Consider the following 22946-nt stretch of genomic DNA (forward strand, 5'->3'; position numbering starts at 1 on the left):
GTGACGAGATAAGAGAGCCACTGAACTCTGCATTATTCAGGCGCGGCCCTCAAAAAATATCCACCCCAATTGAGCTGTTGAACAGCATCTCATTTGCACAGATTCCCACCGAACACACGTAGCTAGTTTTGCTCGTGGTGATTGATCGAGTTGGGTGTTTGCGGAAAATCACGCCACGCGCCTTCTCAGGACGGGTTGATTGATGAATGGACAAGCCCCTGAAGGGTGAACGCGCGGCTCAACGGGTATCGATTATCTGTTTGTTTAAGACCTGAGAAACAAAATGCGTCACTCTGTTGCGACAAGGGATTAGGTCAGAATTTAAAATGTAAATTTTCTAGAAGGGTTTAACGAGCGAGTGTTTTTCAACGCAAAGACAACACGCAAAAAGAGTTGGCAGTTTTTTCCGCTCAAGGACGCTCCTCTCTTGCGTCAACCTTGAGTGTGCCAGACGCTTTTTTGGCTGCTGAGCAAAGTCCGAAGAGTTAATTTAAGCCGAGTAAAATGCAACATATCGCGAATCATGTTTTGTTTTCTTTCGCAACACACGCGCCGAAACGTAAGAGAAGAATAGGGCTCGCCGTGGGTGGGTCAAGGTGGCGAAAAGGGTGTTATTTTCGCACCGCCTTTCTTTGTACCCGAAAAAGGTGACGACGAAGAAACACGCAAAAGCTTTCTTTGTGGAGGCGACTCCTCACAAGTGAAACGACGGCGCCGGTGCTTTTCTTTTCAAAGTGTTTCAATTTTTGATGCGGATATGCATAAAAGTTGAGAAGTCTCGAGACAAAATTTTCTTTGCTGATTCACAAATTCTACGATCTAGAAAATGATCCATAAAAAAGTGGTATAAACTAGAAAATAAAAATTTTGCAAAAAAAAATAAATGGAATTTTTTTATATGGCACGCAATTTTTTTAGACTGCAATAAAAAAAATTATTGTGGAGTACAAGGTCAAAAAGTTTCGTCCTAAAATTCAAGTCGCTAAAAGATTTTTTCCCCTTAAATTTATTCCCAACAAAAACAATTTTTCTTATAGCTTTTAGAACTTTTTGTAAATATCTATCAGGAAATTTAATTTTCTGAAAGTTTCCACTCTCTAAAAGCGATCTTTAGCGATCACTGACGTTTAGTAATTGATAAAACTGAATTTCAAAAATAATTTTAATGCATGAATGATGTTTTCCATAAATTAAAAAAAAATGTTAATGCTGGTTTATGAAACGCTTGATATGTCTCTATGCTTTTGGGACTGATTTTAGTTCCTACACGCGATAAATTAAAAATATTCGTTAAATTTGAAATTTTCAGATTTTTGTGAAATAAATGAGAGTAAAAAACTAGGGCATACTCAGTCTCCTGAAGGGGCGGAGGTTCCTGGACGCTGATGTAGACATCACCTTCGACAGTCTCAATTTCCCCAATTTGTTCGTAGAACTCGCGCATCCTCTCCAGGATAACCTGAGGGGTGAAGTTGAGGTACAGGGGCCGTGTCCAGTCAATGAGCACATCTTCGGTCTGCAGCAGCTGCAGCGCGTCCAGCCGGTCGTCCGGACAGAAGACGCTGAAGCTCTCGTACAGCAAACCATTTGGCTGAAAGGAAAAAAGTGAATCAGTTTCATTCAATCCGAGGGTCTAGACGCGTTTTTGCAGCCGGTCCGAAACAATCAATTAACTCCCCGATTCCACGTGCCGTGCGTGGGCGAAATAATATATTTCTCGCCCCGGGGAGCGGCTGCTCAGGAGGGATGAAAGTAAGTGGTGCTCAAATGGAAAAATATGGGTTCGGGGAAAACAGCCATCTGCAGGCGGCGGCGTCAAGCGGGCGCGCTGTATTACTATTATCAGGGTGTCGCGCGCGCGAGAAAGAGGAATTACGGCTCAATTTATGGCTGCAGTGCTGTGTGCACTTGAAAGTTGAACGCTCATTTTTCAGGACATGCGGCACAGTATTTTCAAGTTAGACTCAATTTCGTTCGCATCTGCAGTGATCTGACCTAAATAATTTATTATCTGCTACTAGAGAGGTAGAGAGGAGCTAAATAATTCATAACGCTTTCTAAAAGGACAAATCGCCATATTATTTTCAATGTACAGGCATGGAATTAATTTAGCATTAGACTCATGAGGTCATGAGTCATGAGACATTTTATTTCTATTTCAAAGCACAATAGTTTAAAAACCTGATAAAATATATATCATAATTTTGCATAATTTTTCACCATGATGAAATTTATTGCGTTAATCAGTGGGCCCCATAAATTACACCAAATTTTATATTTCTTTTTTATTTATTTAAAGCTTGCCATTGAAGTATGTTTGCAGTTGTTTATCAGTTGACGTACTTGTTAGGCTGTTTAGATTTATCACTCTTTTAATATCGGACATTGTATCATAATTATGTTCGTAAAAGATTATAAAGTCATTTTACTTGCAGAAATCTCCTTTAAAAAAATCCACTATTTGATACTTTATGAAATTTTGTACATATTAACGATTTAAAAGACAATACACAAAATTTAAGTATGTATAATAAAAAAGTTGTAACTTAGCAAAATGCTGTAATTATTAATTTCAAATACTTCAAAAAGTATTTATAACAAGAAACGTAATTAACAAAGTAAACTTTTCTCGTCGTCAAAAATAAACCTGGAAATTGCACAAATTCAGAGCGACTAATGACACACCTGTTCCGCCGACTAATTTGCTCTTCGCACCGCGCGCAAATCTAATTCAGCCCCGTCGGCGCGTAAATGGGTCAGCGCGCCTTGCTCGTTTTTGCTCCGGCGGTCTCCACCCTCTTGTAAACTTGAACGCGAGACTTTGCAAATGTGCCTCGGAAGCACACATACTACAACATAAATGACACAGTGGGCCAGAAGTCGCGACCGACACGAGGCGCGCGCGTGATTTTGCCGCAGAGCCGGCAGCAGCTGGGCACAAAACGCGGATATGTGTGGCAGCAGAGGCGTGCAGCGGCACAGCATCCTTTTCATTTCACTTGCAAGTTGGAAGTAGTGTCGGATGCTCTGGCTGCCAACGACGCAGGAAATTAATTTGCGACAGAGAGATGGTCTAATTGCGATGAGACGCGCCAGATCGATATGTCTAGAGATGTTACGAAATTCCGCTTTTTTAAAGTCACTTATAAAATGCCTGGTGATACATTAATAAACACAATTTGCAACTAAAATCAAACCATCAGTTTTCCAGAAAAGCAAATAATTACCAAAATTAATTTTAAAACAATTTCAATAAACTATTTGTAATAAATTATTACAAATAAAGAAAAATAATAATGTACATCATAAAAAAAAATAACACTCTACTGTAACAGTTTTTTGTACACATTTTTATATTTTATTTTATGAGTAATTTTTTATTTTTATTATTTATAACAATTATTTGATTAAATTTTTTTATTTTGAATAAACGCTGATTTAATTTTTTAAATGTATAGTTATTAATATAATATATTAGAGCTCGTACACCAAAATGAACAGCAAAGCTGCATTAACTTGTAATATGTTAACATTAATGTAGATGACAGTGGCAGATTTCTTTTATTAACATTTAAATTATTTCAAACCTTATAATTTAAAGAAAAAACATTTGACTATTTTTCCGTTTTCTCAAAGTAATTTGCTTAATTGTTTCATTCTGACAATATGAAAAGAAAAGTAAAACTGGTGCATACCTTAGTCATAATTATTTCACCTCAAATGCTTCCTTTCTTTAATTAAGTTTAAATATTTTCATCAATTAATTTTTTTTTTAAATATTGTAATGAAAAAAAAATATAATTTCCAAATTTGTATTTCAAAAGGTACATTCAAAATTGAAAGAAATTTTGATCGACGTCAAAAACTAAATAGTGAGGTTTAATTAAAATGGATATCAAAGAAAAAATAAATCGGGAGTTATTCAGTTTTCAGCCGGGACACATCAAATCTTTAAAGTATCAGCAGATCACAGGAGAACTTGTCCATATTTGTTTTCAATAAGTTTAAACCTGGTTAAAGTTTTCATAAATTAAGTAGCTAGAGTGATTGTCTATAATATTTAAATGATATTACATTAATCTTCGATCCTCCTTGGCCCAATTTTGAATTGAACGAGCCCTGTCGGCGATTTAAATCGAGCGTACACGACGAGTCTGGGCGGCGAGACTACTTGTGAGGTTGAAAACCCCTTCGCGCGCGACATCGGCCGAGAGAGAGAGAGGAGGACCGGACGCATTTGCATCTGCCGACCGCAATGACTTGTTTGTCTATTTCCGTGGGACGCACGCTCGCCGCCGGCTATAAATAAGCGTGAACTTCAAATCTGGCGGGTTACATTCCAGCCGGCCCATTGTACTGCTGGGTTGCGTCAAAGTTGGCCCAATTTCGTCCCAACGTAATGATGATCGGTGCGCGCGGCCACTTGACGAGAAGAAAAAAACGACCGATATAACGAGAGAGGAGAGCGGAAAGAAGTATCCCTTTGAGTGGAACGGGGAAGAGCGGGATTATCCTCGTATAATGAGATGCGAGGACGTTTTTCGCTTCTTGTATTTCTGCTAAGCGCTTTTGCGAGAGAGCCCTCGACAGTGCTCACTCTCTTTGAGCATACTGCAGGTGTTTCTTGGAGCTCATTTATTCTTTTAAAAGCCTCTCAAACTTCCATCCAATATACTGCAGGTAATGCTAAATACACGTAATTAGTGAAAATTGCCGACCAAGACCAACAATGAACTTTTTTTCTTTTTTGGCGAAAGATTTGGTTAAAGCGGTTTCCAAATTTTTCTATCGCCATTAAAGAGTTCTAATTTATTTTAAATTGGGATATGCATTCACTTCAAAATTTAAAAAAAAATATTGCAAAAGGATTTAATTTATAAGTTATTATTAAAATCCAAAGTACATTTTTATTTTCAATATTCGACATATTTTATTCTAAATATTTCCATTTCCATTCTTCTATCAATGTTAGTAGCGACATTTTTTACTAGCAGTTCTTTCTCCTGATTGATTATCTCCGAATCAATTCATTAAGGTGCCTAAACTTATAATTTTTTAATAAATTTGTATCACCGTTCGATTTTAAGCACTATAATATTAAAGAATTGAAATCATCAAAAATGGTTACATAGGAGAAAATTTAACAATGTTAGGATGTGAATTTTAGAATCATGGGATCTATAAAAATAATTGATTAAAAATTATTTGTCTGAACAATAAAGCTATAGTTATTATTCCTAGCTTTAGAATTAATTTTACCGTAATCAAAATTTTTGTTGACATTTAACAAAATTTAAATTAAAGGTAAAAATTTTATCAAGTTAAAAATATTAAAATATTGCAACATAATATAAAATGCAAACGTAAAAATTAGTCCTTATATTATTATAAAATAAAGAATTTGCTACTCAATAAAAAAAAATTAATATCGCGGATGTCAGCATTTGGTGACGTTTCGCTTTTAATCAACAAAAGCCTTTGTACTTTGCTCTTTTAGGAAATCCTGCAAGTTTGTGACTCTCTTTGCTAAACACAAGTCACGATCCGAGAAAAGTGCGCGCGAGAGCTCCTTTTCTCATTGCGACGTGCGTCGTCCTCTCAGTGCATCATCTCAGTCGACGTGAGAGTCTCATCAGTTAACGAGACAGCAAAACTGCTGAGACGACGAGACTCTTTCTTTCCTCAAAAGCAAAGAGTCTTTCTCCGCAAAAATGAGCAGCCCACATATCAGGCCGACGAGACGCATTAAGATTTTTTTTTGCGGGCTAAAAGCAACGTGACGGAAAAATGATATCCACACTCGATTGTCCTATATATTTTTTTAATTAAAAAAGCAACGGCATGGATCGTGTTTTGAGCTGTGTCTATGTTCCATGAACACGACGACACACTGCTCTCGTTGGTTTCATTTTTGCTGCGCTGTTTTTGTGACTATTGGTCGAGTGCATATCCCTCTCATTATTTTGAAAGGCGTCCTTTTTACCCATTTTTAAATACAGGGTACACTCTTTTTACAAGGCAAATTCACCAAAGCGCAAAATGTTCCGATTGTCAAGCATTGTGTTTTGTTTTTCAAAGGACAAAAAAATTTGGGGATAATAATTGAAAGGGAGACAACAAACAAAAAATTTTATAAATCAATAATAAAAATGAACTTTGATTTGATTGATCTTAATTTTATTTATTGTAAAAACCGTTATTTGAGAACAAAAATTAAATTTCTTGATCATTTTCTTGGCATCAAAAATAAAAAAATTTTCTTTAATTAATTTGACTCCTATGGATTTGCCTACAATACAACTTCATATTATCTTTTTTAAACTTCATTTTAAATGAATTATTGTAGAATTTCCTATTTTTTTTTAGCGCCAGGCAAAATCATCATTTTCATTTCGATTTAAAATTTTAATTTCAATTTTAGCATTTTATGTTCCTCTGTGGAGTCTTTCAATTTATAATTATTTTTATTGTTTTTTTTATTTGTCAAATTTTTAAAAAACAATATGTTTGAAAAAGGAATTGTTGGACAAAATGGTGCCACCACTAACAACATTTATACAACATATATATGTTTTAACAATTTTTTTTCACCCTCCGTAACCAACATCATCAAAATCATGTGTAGGTGTTTTTTTCCTTTTTTAAATATTCTTGAAACAAATTCCACAATAATACCATATAATTGGATTCAGTTACGTAAATTGAGAATCTCCTTATTGCATAACTTTTTAATTGGAATAAACTTTCTCCACAAATAAAAATAAAGATGTATTGAATAAATTATTATTGCAGCATTTTATTTTTCAAATCACAGGAAAGAATGGCAAACAAGGAAAATGCTCGATTCGATGAAAAACAAATTAGCTTTGAAATTGTTGTATCCATTTGAAGCGATAAAAATAAATATTCAATATCTCTTTTCAAGCCAGATTTCGCTGAAAAATAATGCAAACAAGGAAAGCTAGGCTCGATAAAAAAATTCCTCCCAACGCAAATCATCGCAAACTAGCTCCTCTTTTCAACCGCATCATTTTTAATTAATTTTACAGTAAAATTTAGAACTCATCAATCATAAATAAAAACAAAACCTTTCTTAATATATTGGAAAAATTTTATTCCTCAGAAGAAATAAGTTTCATCTGTTTGCAGATGTTCAATTAAATAATCTTTGCATTGAGGGGAGTTTTCTGAGATAAAATAGAAGAGAAAAAAATGATTGGAAAATATCGCATCGAGCACCTGGAAATCTTGCGAGAGCAATCACAGGTGCGCTGCAATAAAAACGTCTCGGCGGCGCCGCGCGCACCAAAGGCAGAGGGCGTCGCGCACAAATTCAAATGCGAGGCGCTGCTGCAAAAATAAACGAGGGGCGGAATTGCATCGATCGCGGCTGCATGAGGGGTGGAGGAGCGCCCCCGTGCACCGTCGGCCGATCGATAGCCGGGCGGATGTTGCGTATTTGCTGGTGCCGCTGCAGCGAGCAGTCACGTGGTAGTCTGGCATTTTCCCCTTCGGCCCCCGACCGACCGAAACTCACCCCCGCGAGTGCCACGGTGGCGGGCCACCCGCCCGTCCGCCTCATTTTCGCTCGATAACCGGCTGAGGATGCACACACATGTCGCCTCGCCGCCAAAACAAACCGTCTTTTTGCACTTCAGAGTTTTAAGAGAACAATGATAATTTTTTTAATTATTTCTTTGTATAAGTTAAGCTATAATATACAAAATAAATAATTTTAACGGATTTCTAAAATATTTTTTATTTAGTTTTTATCATATAATCGTATGATTAAATTTTTGATTTGATTTAATTAAAACTTGTTTCAAGCATATCTTGAAAATATACATTTTATAAGATATTTTTAATTACATATCGTTATTTTTCTCAACAATAATTGTGTTTTTTTTTTTTTTTTTTTTTTTTTTTTTTTTTTTTTTATAAATAGCACTAACATTAGATATGTTCCATAATATTAAATCCTAAAAAAAGAAATTAAAAAATATGAGTGTGATGTAACATTATATACTTGAAAACCATTCATTAGATTACAAACAATATATTATTTACAAAGTGGAAATAGTGGAATCAAAGTCACTGAAACTTTAACAATTCAATTGATAGCATCACCAATATACTACTTGCTGTGATTGGTCTCATACAAAATTCAGTGCACAGCAAACAATAATTGCAGTGCCTCATAATTGAGTTCCCCGAAACAATAATTGCGCGTGAAATTACCCCGGCGCGTAGCCATGCCCGGCTGCAGTAAATTTCAGGCCGATTTAATCGAGTTGTGCTCCCCATTCAACTCAGTGCAAGGGTGTGGTTCCCTCTCAGAGTGGGCAACCCTTCTTTACTCTACACATCGGATGTTCATTCAGGAGCATAATTCCAGCGGCTGCTGTGGCAATGACACAGTTACAAAAGACGCCAGCCTTCGTAGCCCAAAGTGCTCTTCGGTTTGCGAGTTCTCTTTTGACGTGTGTGGGTGCAAGTGGAACCCCCTAGGATTATACGCACCCACACACGTGCTCGTTAATTAGGCTGCTTTACAACTTCAGTAATTAAGGAGTAGCTCCGTTAATGGCCGTTGAAAAATTAGCCCATTCTGCTTTTAAACATGTTTGAAGTGGTTGTGGACGCGTATTTAGAAAATGTAAACAATGCCACCAAGAATTAAAATTTTGAAAAATCAGATGAAAATATTCTCATCTAGAACTAATTATAAACAACTGCATTTAAAACTTTGAAAACACACAACACGCTTGCAACTTTTAGCCACTTCAGAAAATTTGCCAGCTCGCATTCTCTCAAAGGACACACTTTTATTTACCTTTTCATATTGCCAGTTGGTTACGTGAGCAGAAACATAATCTTTGATCCATAATGGATTTCAAAATAACTTGAGCAAATCGCTGAGTCTCTGAAGTTAAAAGTTAGCGGTCCGCAAATTTCACATGATTAGGAAGTTTATCCCTTTAAACTTTAATAGTGAACTTATTTCAAAGTATGGGCTTTGGGGCAAATTATAAATTTAAAAAAAAAAATCTTGGCTTCTCTGATCCTTAAAATTAAAACTATTTGCACACGTATTCTCAAGCTCTACAACCTTATTGTTCATCTAAAATTTCTAGGTCAAAGTTCATCGCCTCTATTTTCAATACAATTATTTTCAATAGAAAACGGTTGCAAGTTTGAATAACAAATATTTGAGGCAGCCATTCAATTATTTATTCTATTTATTACGCCTCAAATTTTGTATTAATTGGTTTTAGAATCAGTATAATTGTTTATTGAGAAATTTATTTATTTTCAAAAACTCTCAAAATTTTTTTTCTTTAAATAAGTCTTTAAAAGCTTCGCTTTCTCTGTAATAATTGGACGGAAAACCCTCTGATTGTTTAATTTTTTTAGATGCTTTGCACCCAATTTATCTTGATTTGAATAATAATTGTCTCTTTCCAGGAATGGCCAAAATAAACTGATGGAAATTAGGTACGGCTTCGCCGCCTAAATGAATGCCTGTTTGTAAACAGTGCGTGCCAAAATTGAGCAGAAGCAGCCACGGTGGCCTAAAAATGGGCTATAAATACACTCGTTATCGCGGCCTTCGAAGATGAAAAGAGGAATATATACAGCACGCGCGGCGCTCGTCAATCCATAACCGCTGCGGCCAGCACCGCCGAAACCCCACCCTTTTATTAATAAAAAAGAGTTGCGTGGGGGTGTGTTTTGTTTCATTAACGGAAAACGCATAATTAGTTATCTCGCGGCGACATCGTAATTAATTTCGACTCACACAAACAAGCGGCCCGTGTGCTGACAGCAAATCTAATGCAACTTTCCCCCGAACATGAATGGTGGTGTTAATCGTCCAAAGCGTTAGCACGTGCCCATTAAGGGAAACTTACCGGGTGGGTGATCCCAGGAAAGTGAAGAACCACCGGCTCTTGCGGCCAGTCTTTAGTCACGTAGAAATAAAAATCCCAGACGCGGTCGGTCAGAAATGTCCTCAGTGTCTGTTGAAACTGTGAAAAAGAATAATAAGAGAGTTAGAAATGCAGCTGATTGAAATTAGTAAATTGAAGATTAATGCCATTTGAACAATATTAATAGAGTTTAAAATTTAGCATTTAATTCCACTTAAAATTCTTTCTAAAATCCACTTAAAAAAAAAACAGAGTAACATTGATAAAATTTGTATAGAAGGCAATGTCAAATAAAAAGCTTTAAAAAAAATCCGGAACTTTCCCAATAGTTATCTTTTTACGAAAACACAACTTAGTGGAAAATCATATTTCATAACAAAAATTTGTATAAAAATCTAAATATTATTAATTATTTTAATATTGAAGGCTTGAGTGATTAGATTATTGACGATTTTTTACCCAAATATTAAAGTTAGAGATGTTGTCAAAGTTGCCTGAATATTCATATTTTAATGTGAAATCTCATTTCTGCTTATATTAAAAAATTAGGGACCATAGAAAAAAGGCAATCGGAAAAAATAACTGCTTTGTCACTGATTTTTTTTCACAAATAATTTATAGCCTTAAATTTTATAATAATTTAAAGAAAGAAACCAGAAGAATATAAAAGACGATCGAAATCTTGTAGCCATTAATTGTAGAAGGATAGCCTAGGCCAGATCTCATCACTCTTAAGAACTTATCAATATTTTTGATACATTTTTTAATTATCCTTCCAAGAATTAAAGAAGGGTATTATTGTGTTTAAATAATTTTCATAATTGAAATAATTTTTTGAGAATATAAGCTCAGGTTTTAATTTAAACTAACTGTAAAAAGCATTGATATCATAAGAATCCTAATTTTTGAATCAAAACCCTCCGTTCTTTCAAAATTTACTTAACTCCATTTCTCACTTTTGATAAAGATAATCAAATTTATTTTACGGTGTGTTGCGTGTAAATCAACAACTACATTTGGCCCCGGACCAACTCACTGCCATTTTTTGATTGGGTTCACCGCCCCAGCCAGTTCTCGCGCACACATCATTCTCGCCAGTCGAAAGTGTGAGGTAGGCAACGCGCGTGACATACCTGAAGTGCGGTGTCGACGAGGCTGAATAATAATATATAACAAGCCGCTTGATGCAAAAACGGCGAGGGAATAAATGGCGCAAAGATCGACGGCGTGCGATATTAATAATGGCTCTCTCCGGCAGCCTTATTTCACCCTTCGATCCTCTCTTTCTCCCATGGCGCGGCGTTATTGAAAAATTGTTGCCTGAATTCTTCCGCAGGCTTTTGATGAGCGACACAGAGATAGAAGCGTTCCGACCCGGCACTCTTCTTTTCTGACGGAACGAGTATTATATAAATGTTTTGTATTGCGCCCTCTCCTCTTTGTGGCACAAAAGAAAACCGGATGCAAAAAAAAAAACGAAGCACTTGTGTTCGTTTCCAGTTATTGCAGTTGAAGAGTAGCAGGATAGATTTGCAAAATACAATTCGAGGAAAACAAGAACAAACTAGCAATATAAACAAATGAACTGCTGTTATGTGAAATTGAATTGCACGGCGAGTTCTACATTTGCCAAAGTTTTTTAATAAAAAAAATTACATGAAGTAAAATGCAGAGATGCAGAGAAATGCTTGATTTCTATGATTTTTTTTTCTCAATAACAAATAAATTATTATTTGATGCAATATAAAATTATTCAAAAAGACAATCAGTCTCTAACAAAATAGGAAAAATTGTATTTTATAGGCAGATTTATTTCTTATTTCTATCATTTTTGCTTTTCATGTCAGTTTCTAATTTTCACTGTTGCAACAATAAATGAGCTTGCTACGATTCCTGTATAAAATTTGATGGAATATTTTTCTGAAAACAATACAATCTGTGAAAAAAATTATGAAGATTAAAAAAAATGGGCTTGTTTGACCTGCCATTAAATCCATGTTATGGAGCAGTTTTGATTCCAGAGTACAACATATGAGCTTTATCAGAAATTAAGATTTTTTAGATTTTAACTTGCAAGCAAAGAAAACCATAAAGTTGCAACAAAATCAGTTTTATTATAAAATAATTTTCTATGGCAACCAAATTAAATTACATAAAATGTTTGAATTGTTCTGACCATACGAGCACAAATTTTAAAAATTTCTCCGGATTAAAAAATAATGATGATTTTTATTTTTTTTTTCGAGAAAAAAATAATTTCCCATCCTCTGCAAGTCCCATCGGTGACAAAACCTGTGATTGAATAGGCCATTGAAGCAACAAGCAATGCACACTCTGATAACGATTTGTGTCCACGAGGTGATTGAAAAAGTCTCAATTATGGCTTATGGCACTCAACGGTGGCCTTGCGCGCTCCAGTAAAGAAAGCACGGAGTCGGAAGAATCGAGTGCTTGCAGCAGTTGGAAAAATCGTCAAGTGAATGCATATGTGTAATGTAGCAGGATAAGCTTTCCAACGACAAAGAGAGAGAGAGAGAGTTACAACTCAATCGACTTTTATTTTCATATGCCTCGTTTTCTTCCGCCGCATATCAGGCGCAGCATAACACAGTCTATTTGAACGGCAGTGTCAAGGAGGAAAAATGCACTTTTTGGCCCGCGGGTTCATTCATGCGCGACGTTAAATATTTAGAGCGCACTGCTATGAAGCAAATTAATATTTCATCTCTTGGCGAATGAAACACAAACACACGTACAAATGAGAGAGCATTCGAAAATAGGTCAGCCGAACAGGAAAAAAGCAACGAGTCGTCGGCGCTCTTTTGAGGGCCTGCTAATTAGAGGAGTGTGCTGGCTCACGCTTTATTTTTGTTGCTCACCCCACCGCGAAAATCACCAACTTTTGTGCTCAATCTGTCCCTAATTAGAACAAGGCTTGCGAAAAAGATTTTTAATTAAATATTTGCACTAAATATTTAAAATTATTGTCTTTATTAAACACAAATGTATTGATCTATAATTTATATAATATAAACCTAAAATTAAAATTAATGAAATTGAAGTTTCAAGTTTTATCTATATCTAGTGTAGCATATTCGGTAAGAGACTTTACTCTTTTCGAACAATTAAGGAGGTGATACTGGGAAATCTCCTTTTCATCACAAAGTTCACATACACAATTTGTTCTCGCAGTATGGAAAGTTTTATCTTTACAAATACAATGATGAAAGCCGTGCATCACAAACCGGGTTTGAACATGTCTGTTTTTAAACTAAATATAACTTTTAATTTAATTTTACTAAATACTTAAGGTATCTAATTTTATAAACATTATTTTAAAAATAAAATTAATTTGTAGATTACGCTTATTATAATTATTTAAAAAAAATTTATTAATTAATTTTAAAAAGTTTCAATCAAGGCAAACAATTTGATCTTATAGTTCAGTAAAACCTCATATATTGAAACAAAAAAAAGGGTATATTAATTTTATGAAATAAAAAATTTATACTCACTAGATGTATGGTTTTAATGCAATATTCAACTAATGTTGTCTCCTGATCAGTGTTCATATTGAGCTTTATGCATAATGGTCAAATAAAGAAATTCATACACACAATTTGCAACTAATTTGTTTTGAAAAACTACCTGCTCAAAAGTTTGTTCGATATTAGGGTAAATATTATTGATAAAAGTTGAATGGAGTGGATTTTCAACAAGTAATTTTGTTCTATTTTTAAAGTGCCCCATTTCAAATGCAAATCGAGCGGCAGAAAAGTTAGGACTCATTTCATACCTGTAGCCGAGCCCCATTGTGAAAATTCTGATGCTCCGTCTGAAGACGAGAGCTCCTTTTTCCTGCACGCTCTCTGCGAATAATGGCAGAGAAAAATTGCCGTCTGCGCGCCACTTGTTTGTATGCAAAAGAGTGACTGCTGCCTCGTTTCCGAGTATTGTGAGTGAAAGCAGCTTGAAAGAAAAAATAGTTAAGCAAACTTTTTGCCCAAAAACGCGCTCCATATTTCAGATGGCACTTTTTAGATCGTAAATTTATTCTTTAAAAAATATTCTTACGTTTTCCGCATTATAAAAAAATTAAAAGTTTGTTTTCTTTCCACGATGTTTGCCTGTTTCGATTTGACCTCTGACCTTAAATGCCGAGCAAACCTTTGCCCAGGAGCGTCGGTCTCACCAGGCCGGTTACACAAAAGAATGTCCATCGATCTGGGTGTCTAAATGTAGTCGGTGATAAGCGCCGGAGGAAATTTCCCAGTGATGCCAACGGTTGTTAAAATGAGGAAAATTGTGGAAATAAATATTTACGTTTGAAATAACCGCCCACAGCAGTAATGATTGGAAATTCGCATCGCGCTCTGCGGAACATATCGATTACGTTGGAAGTGCCACTTGAGCTGGAAGAATTCTCTGAGGCGCTTTGCCACGTTTCCAAAACACGCCTACACGTGCGACCTCTGTCATTTCGGGGCCAAAATGAGTTTCTAATTTCGTTGCCCTTTCAAATGGTAACGAGATAGATGCTCTGGAGGATAAATTTAAATTTACCTCGTGGGATGTACGTTTTGGAATTGCAAATTAAAGTAAAATACCTAAGCCTACATGCATCATTTTGCAAATAAGACTTACTTACTTGCAAAGGAAACACTCCTTATTTTAGTGCAGTTGAGAATAAACAATTTAAAATTAAAATAAATAATTAGTTGACTTTAAAATTGATTTTTAATTTATATAAAAACACATAATAATTTAATTGAAGTATGTATTCACCATCGTAGATTATTTCAAATGTTTTGCATTAAAAAACATCAGCAGTTTAACAAAATAATTTTTGCACTCTCTTTTGTTTCTGTTTGGCACGTCAGGGAACGTGGAAATTGGTGGAAATATGCTCATTGTGGAGCATACGTGGCAAAACATGCAGTAAAAAATACCCGCTCGGAGCGTTTAAAAAACGGCCATTTGCTACTTTTATCGCAATAATAACAACGTGCCACTTTCCGCGCCGCCGACGCTTCCTTCGAATAAATCAACCCGGCGGTCCAGTGTCGAGATATAAAATAGAAAGAAAAAATAAATTATCTGGGCTGGAGAGAGCACTTTGTTTTTCAAGCGGGATCCAGTCGTTTGTTGGAAAGCGACGGATATTTGTGTGCCCTTCGTCGTAATTGAGGCAACAACAAGAATGGCAGGTCCAAGTTGGGCATGAATAAAATATAAGGGATGAAGCTCATGTCGGACTAGCTGTCTATCTTCACCAGCTTTAGTGTCATCGATGGACGCCTGTCGACAGTTTGCAAACGCCTTTGGCATATTTTGTCACAAAAGGAATGAAATATGTGCGATTCCTTGGAAAAATCTTTTGCGAGGCTTTAATATTGGCATTTGAAACGTTAGCCGGAAAATTTAAAATATCACATCCAAGATAAAAAAAATATTTTCTGCATTAAATCCGTTTTGCAGAAATAAAATTTCATCTATATTAGGATTTAAAAAGTTGAGAATTCATGAAAGAAAAAGATATTTGTATTTAAAAATAATTCATATTTTCTAATTAAAGGTTCACATTTTTTATGAAATTATAATAAATGTTAGATACAAAATTATTATGGATCAAATTGAATTATGGAAATAATACCAACCTATTTCTTGTTATATTAATTACAATTAATAAAAAATTCACCTTAAAGAAATTTAATTATAGCTATTAACTAAAAAGAAAATATCAGTAATAAACTTAAATTTTTAAAAGATGACAACAAATCGTTTAAATTCTAAATATTAGCCACAACTTAAATATCCATTTTCTCATCTATAAAGGACAAGTTTGGTGGCGTCTTTTTGTCATATGCACTGCCCCTTCTTGAGGATCAGACAATCGATGGTTTACCTCCTCAACTTCTGCTCTCCAAAAAACTTGCCGCAGCTGACGCGTTAAAGCGAAAAGTCGTGTGCGAAATGACTGCGAAAACTTTTGCAGACGAGACCGTATTTTCAGGCGATCAGCAGTAAGAAATCTGCGGTCGCAAAGTCGCTTTTCATTGTGTATTTAAGTGCACTGTCTACTTGTCTAGTCGCATTTGGCCCGGCGGTTGTTTACAAGAGTCTGCCCAGCACGGCCAATAACGTATTGAGCTCCGGATTAGACACGCCAACAATTCCCATGGGCAAAATGAAAGTCGTCTTCACATTTCTGGCGGCGCGTAATACATATTTGAAAGGAAACGCTCCCTGGTGGGGAGGGAGTGCATCAGCCTGCCAACGCAAATCAAACAGGCAAAAAATTATTATTCCAGATACAGATTTCAAAATCCCAAACTTTGTTCAATGGATTTTTTCAATTAGACTTAATTGAGCTGCAAAGCATGTAAATTGTGAAATTTCTAAGGTACCAAGATGAAAAATTGAATTTAATTTATCAGGTATAACAGAATTAATGTCATCAGAAAATAGCATTGTCGCAAGTATTTACAACTTCATTTATTTGTTTATTTGGAATTGACATGTATTTTTTTTTTTGCATGAAATTAGATACTTAAATTTTAAATTACTAAATTGAGAAGTCAAATCTAAAGGAATTTAATTTATTAACATGAAGCAGATGTGACAGAGTATAAGCTGATGAAGTAATATTATTATTTAAAAATTTATTATTAATAATGAAAACAACATTAATTGAATGTAAACAAACTAAATAATAACAAAAAAAACCTGTATTAATATAAAAAAATTACTTTTAATTGTTTATCAATTAAAAAATAAATAAATTTGATTGTTTTGCATTATAAATGTTACAGTTCATACGAAGTTTTTTAATAATAAATTATAAAATATCTTGCTTAAATTTAAATTAAATACTTGTAAAACTATTAATAGATATATCATAATTATTATGAATTTGGACTGACGTTTAAGGAATAAAACGGCATAATAAGCAAAAATTCAGTTCTGCCAATTCCAAACTGATCCAAAAAATTTTATTATCATAATAATATTATAAATGACGTAAAAAATAAGCAATTATTGTATTTCTAATTATTATAAGTTTAATCTGGTGCCATTTTCTAGTTCTACGAGTTTTAGTAAGTTGTTCACTAGGGCTGGCTGCTTATTCTTTCTTCATTTTGATTTTTTTTTTTAATCTTTTAACTTTTGTGATCAAGAGAATAAGAAAATTGAATTAAACGAAAACTAATCATAATCATGCCGCTTTATAGCAGAAGTTGCCCTGCCTCCTGCTCTATGAAATTCTTAAAAACGTTAAAATTATACCAGCATTTTTTTCCAAATTTTTACGGCTTGCAAGTTCCAAAACAAAATTGGGTAATTCATCAAAGAGAAAATATATCCTTTGCGATTAAAAAAAGTCTAAATAAAATTGCAAAAGCTACTCTGATTAAATCTTTGAAGCTGCGGCAGCCTCCTCACAATAGGACACGCGAAAAGGCAACAAAGGCCCTTTTTCAAAATGCTTAAGCTCCTCCCTCGTGCTGAGCCCATTCAACCCTAACCATTGTTTACCAGGGACCAAGGCCGTTCGCATTATTTGCGGCGACGACGTTCGCGCATAATTTATCACTGTTTCTCCAGAGGAGGGCGCCGGCAACAGGAAAGTGCACCAGTTGTGCCGATTGCCATTTTGCGGCGCCCACAGGGTTTTATATATATTTTTTGCTGGGCGGGAATCGGCCGGATCGTGGCCGCAGGTAGCGATTCGATTGAACACGCTCGCAAAAATAAATTCCCTGCTACGTGATTTATCGCAGCGCACTTTGCCTCACGCCACTTCTGAAAGGGGTGAAGAATGGTGTGACTGCAGAATATGCACGATTAGACGCACAATTAGCTTGATTGCTTTGTTAATTTGCTTTGAAAAGTGCGCCAGAAACATGCTTTAAAGAACTTTGAAATAAAATACAGAATAATTAACATTAAGCAAGTGTAAGGAAGTATTTTAGTTGAAAAGAAACTCACAAATTTAAGTTATTTAGACGTTAATATTTAATATATCTTTTTTTACGCAAGACTTAAAAGTTTAAATAATTGAGGTTGCAGTGGAGTTTAATATATTTTAAATGAGTGATCCATGAATAATTTTAATTATCTTACTTTGAATTTAATTGACTTGAACTCATTTAAAAATGAAATATAAGCGAATAAAATTCATCAATTGTTTTCATATTTTAAAACAAAAAGTTCAATGGAAATTCTCAAAACTTTGGATAGTTTAAAAAAACATCGCCTTAGTCAACGGGATAAAATTAAAAAAATTTTGGTGCTTTTAACATTTTGAAAAATGAGTATTTGATTACAAAAGGTGTCGTAAATCTCAGCAAAAAAAGTTTCCCCTTCTCTCGTGAGTAATCCCTTTTCCAGAAGCGCTCAGAGAGTGAAATTCTATTTACAAATCCGGCTCATTTTTCATCAGCAAACTCACGTGCGACAAAAAGATCGAAACAACACGTCCGGTGGCGGTGCAGGAGGGAACTTTATTCGCCGCGACACGGTGTGTATGAAAAGGAAGCCCTGGCAGTGCCAAACAGCTTTTTTTTATTTCTGCGTACACGAATGTTTGCACCAGTTGCCGACCGCCGCCTCGTCGTTAATTCGCAGCGTCTTTAATTCTATAAGCCCGGCAAAAGGTCGTTCGCGTGAGTGAGTGCACAGTCTTATAATAGCATTCTCCGTTGCACCCAAGAAGACCAATTTTCAAGTTCGAGTCTCTCTCTCTCAAAGATTTCCTTTACTTTATCGATATTTGGCGAAATTAGTTTTTCGCATGAAACGACGCCGAAAGTTATTGTTACGGCGCGCAGGAACGAAAGTTTTCCGTGTGTTCGATTTTGCTTCGCTCGGCGCTTTTTATTTGGGCCGTTGTGGGAATTTATTTATTGCGTCTGGCGGTGCTTAAAGGTTATCCGACTCGCGTTGTTTTGCAGTTTAAACTTTATTGGATGGGGTTTGTATACTCGTATCTTATAAAATGTCATATTTTAGGCACGTTCGCCGTAAAATTTGGATGGTTGATCAGACGAATTTCGTTGCCCTCGAGCAGCAGCTCTGGAAACGGAGCTGATATCGTGAGTATGCAACCGGTATGACACCTACGCTGCGCAGGTTGCTTTTAATTTTCACAAACATTAAATTTGTCATATGATGATAACATATCACCATTGTAAAATGAAATATAACACAAATAAAACATCATTTTCAATATTTAATTATACAAAATGATTCAACAATTTAATGAAAAGTGATTTTGAGATTAAACTGTTATTTGCAGGGACAAATTAATAATATATATTAAATAGTTACATTTTTCTTTTATGTTTCAAATAATAGTTACAATTTTGTAAAAAAAATGAAGCAAATTAATTCTAATGAAAAAATATTTTTTATTTGAATTAAATATTTCTAAACTTAAAAAAATGCAAAAAAATATTTTTCTACTATTTTATAACATTAGTTAAATTATTATTCCTTTAAATATATTTTAATTTTTTGTTATTTATAATAGCCATAAGAAGGGACTTGGAGGTAATGAAATACTTTTAAATATATTTTAAATGTACTACATTTTTTTTTAATCTGCTATTAAATGTAATTGGAACATTTATTCTTTATGCTATTTTCATTTAATTTTGAAATTTCTATCCTGTCAAAAATTATGCAAAAATGATGGAATATAATATATTTTTTGTTCTTTTGGAAAAGTTATTTCAAACATAGATTCTTAAAATAAGGGAACTTCAATTTGGAATGATATAAGCACTTTGACTGATTTAAAAATCTTTCCCTGGCGTAAATGTGAAATATAAGTATGATGGCATAAGTAGAACGCCTTAAATCAGTCGCACGCAGACCACGCGAGAGACAAATGGCTTTAGGAGTGGCGGCCGCCCCAAATGGCATAATTTCTCGCACACCACTTTTCTTCGCGTCCATTAATCGATCAACTCAAGAGTTTCCTATTCGGACGGAAATAAACAAGCGGGGCAAACATCTGCATGCACATTGCGGCAGTCGCAAGACGGCGAACGTTGGGCACAAAATGTGCGAGCGAGCAAATGTGGAGTGTGACCTTTGCAGCTCTGAAAACACGCCAAGCCCCGACCGACCGACTCCAATGCGGAACACCGCATCGGCGTCCTTCCCGCCGCGGCCTTGAGTGGAGAACGGTTTCAAAAACGGCTCACGTGTGTGCTGCGGAACGCTTGAAATTGAAATCGACAGCACCACATACAAAATATCAACTTTGCTCGCGTCTGCCGCGATGCGGATCCGCAGCGCTCAGGGTGAGGACGCGCAGATTCAAGAGATGGTTTGTTTTGTTCTCAAAAAGTTCACACGGTGTTTTATTTATATTAAGAGGGATCTTAAATTTCAATCGCAAAACATGCTAAAGGTTAAAGGTTCTGGTGTACATGGAAGGAAAATTGTTTTGTTGAAAGTTTATAATAAAAGCATACAAGTTATGTTTAAAAGATAAAATTTAAAATTAATTATTTTGAGACAAAGTTTTTAAGAATTTTTGATAAATAGTTTTACGTTTTTACATAAATTATAAATTATATCATATTACTAATATAAAACATAAATAATTATTTAAATAATAGCAAATATTTATTATTACAAACAGTTTGTGAAATTTAATACTACTTTTTTGCCAAACTTAATATTTACATAACTACGTCCTACACCCTACTGTAAATGTGATTGATCTTTAACATAACTTCTTTTTTTTTCTTGCGATTGTACATAACAGAGTATCATATTATAAATTAAAGTCTCATTAGATTTGTTAAAAAAAAAGAGCAACGAAGAATACAAACCAACTATTCAATCATCTACAACCATAAAGGCAAATAAAAATGATGGTGGTGGATTTCTTGGGGTGTATTTGTTCGACTTGATAATTTTCTATAAAACCAAAAACCTGTAAATAAAAATTTAAATTGCTTCAAACTCACCCTCAAACGTGTAATTTCTTCACAAAATAAACAATCCAAAACCAACTGATTCTTTATTGCAACGGTTAAAAAACGTGAATGAATCTTGCGGAGAATCAACGATGATAAATTAACCATTTTTAAAATAGTCTTTTACCATCCACTTGAGACGCTGTAATTTTCTTCAAATTAAACCTCTTCTGAATATTAATCAAATAAATAATATGCAAATAAAAAAAATACATGGTTAAAAAATAGTTGAAAAACTTGAAAAGTTTAAAAAAAAATCATTTTTGATCTTAAATATTTAAAATTTTGTTTGATTTGAAACTATAGGAAATAATGGAAATATCTTAATTTTATCTACCAGAATTTTAAGGGAGGTTTTTTTACACTATTTCTTTAACTCTCCAACATGGGAACGTGTCTATCATGTTAACTATCGTCAACAAAAGCGAAAAGAATCGTCCTGGTCACTTTCCCGGGGCCACACAGACCTCTGATGTAATTCGACGCGAGTTAGAAGCATTGTCTAGTCCCTTTCAGTTGGTTTGGTGGAAAGTGTGTGTGTTTGGCCCGGTGGCTGACGAACACCTCAAACCGAGTGGCCACCTCTCTCCTTCCGGCCATTGTGCGACAAATACCATTATTACGGAGCTCTTTCTCCGCGGCCTGTTTTTATCGCATTTGTCTGCACGGAGGAGGAAAAGAGAAAACTCGAGCGCGGCACGACAGGGCCTTATGTAAAATCAGCCCCGAGACTGCGGCACTGCACAATTTTCGGCAGGCTAATCTACGCGGGAAATCACCCAGAGCTGGCCAGTGTATGTATAAAGTGTATGGCAAGTACATGCCTAAAAAAGCAGCCTCATTTGAACTCTGCGCATAGCACCATAGCAAAAGGGTTTGTTTGTGAAGAAATTAGAGCGTGGGCTTTTAAACCTCGCCCAGGCATAACCTAATGCAAATGAAGAGAAAACACCGCAATTCATGGATATCATTTTTAATAAAGTTTATGTATTCTCTCTGTGAAAGTTGGATAATTTAAAAAAATTAATGAGAAACAAATTATAGTAACTTCATCAAAGTTAAAAAACTTTCCTTTTAATTAATTTCAATTTACTGAAGATTGTCTCAATGACTTTAAAGTTGGATTTAAAGTCAGAATATCATGAATTAATCCTGAAACGGGAAATTCTGGTAATAATTATATCTTTATACCTCTAAATAAAGAAGCAAATAAGGACATTTATGTATTTTTCAAAGTTGCATTAAAAGAAACATATTATGTGAGATCCATGAACGAAGCGAGCATAGAGAGTTATACCGTGGGATTTAAAATAATGTATTAAACATTACAAAATTCATTGAACTAGTTGCTGGTAACCTAATAGCGTTTTGACTTCTACATCAAAAACAATTTGTAATTAAGAGTTTTAAAGCTAACTATTCTCACGAATTGAATAAATTAGATATATTATTCAGGGAATCATAAATATCTTTTTTAGTGCCAACACGTTATCTTAAATTTTAAATCCTTAGTTTGCTTTAATAAAAAAAAAAAAAAAAAAAAAACAGAGCATCTTTCAATCGTCAAGTGATTTCCAAATTTTTTAACCTATAGTGAAGACTACTTGTAAAGCATAACTTATTTTCACGAGATTTTGAAGAAATCAGTCTGGACAATCCACTATTTATCTCCACACAAAAATTAAAAAATTAATTATTTTATCGATCGTAGAGAAAATATACAGAAATCTTATTGGTAGAGTTTTTTTAATTTGATAAATCAGTATTGATGATTGATGATAATGTAAGTTTTGTTTTACAATAAGTCCTCATATATGAACTGGTTTATTGAACAAATTTTACAAAAATTTTACTATTTATAAATTATTGAGTGAATTGAGCCAAATTATAAGTAGATATTGAATCAAATTTCATTTGCATAATTATTCAGCTACATAAATATGAAAATTTATTATCACTAAATATTATGCTTACGACCAAAATAACTTTTCCCATTAATCACGTTAACTCTCATATCTAGGTC

At 34.5% G+C, this 22946-nt stretch overlaps 1 protein-coding gene across 1 annotated transcript in view; it reads right to left on the bottom strand.

Moving 5' to 3' along the window:
* The window catches only part of LOC132194247 (uncharacterized), a 39106-nt gene that overhangs the window by 3567 nt on the left and 12593 nt on the right, over window positions 1-22946 (bottom strand). Inside the window, exons 4-5 of the mRNA XM_059615409.1 lie at window positions 9912-10028; window positions 1350-1591 (exon numbers count right to left, since the gene is read on the bottom strand). Coding sequence (XP_059471392.1) covers window positions 1350-1591; window positions 9912-10028 — 359 coding nt within the window. The remainder of the gene's footprint in view (window positions 1-1349; window positions 1592-9911; window positions 10029-22946) is intronic.

The sequence above is a fragment of the Neocloeon triangulifer genome, unplaced genomic scaffold (genome assembly GCF_031216515.1).
Source record: "Neocloeon triangulifer isolate White Clay Creek 2 clone unplaced genomic scaffold, ASM3121651v1 ptg000006l, whole genome shotgun sequence".
NCBI lineage: Eukaryota > Metazoa > Arthropoda > Insecta > Ephemeroptera > Baetidae > Neocloeon > Neocloeon triangulifer.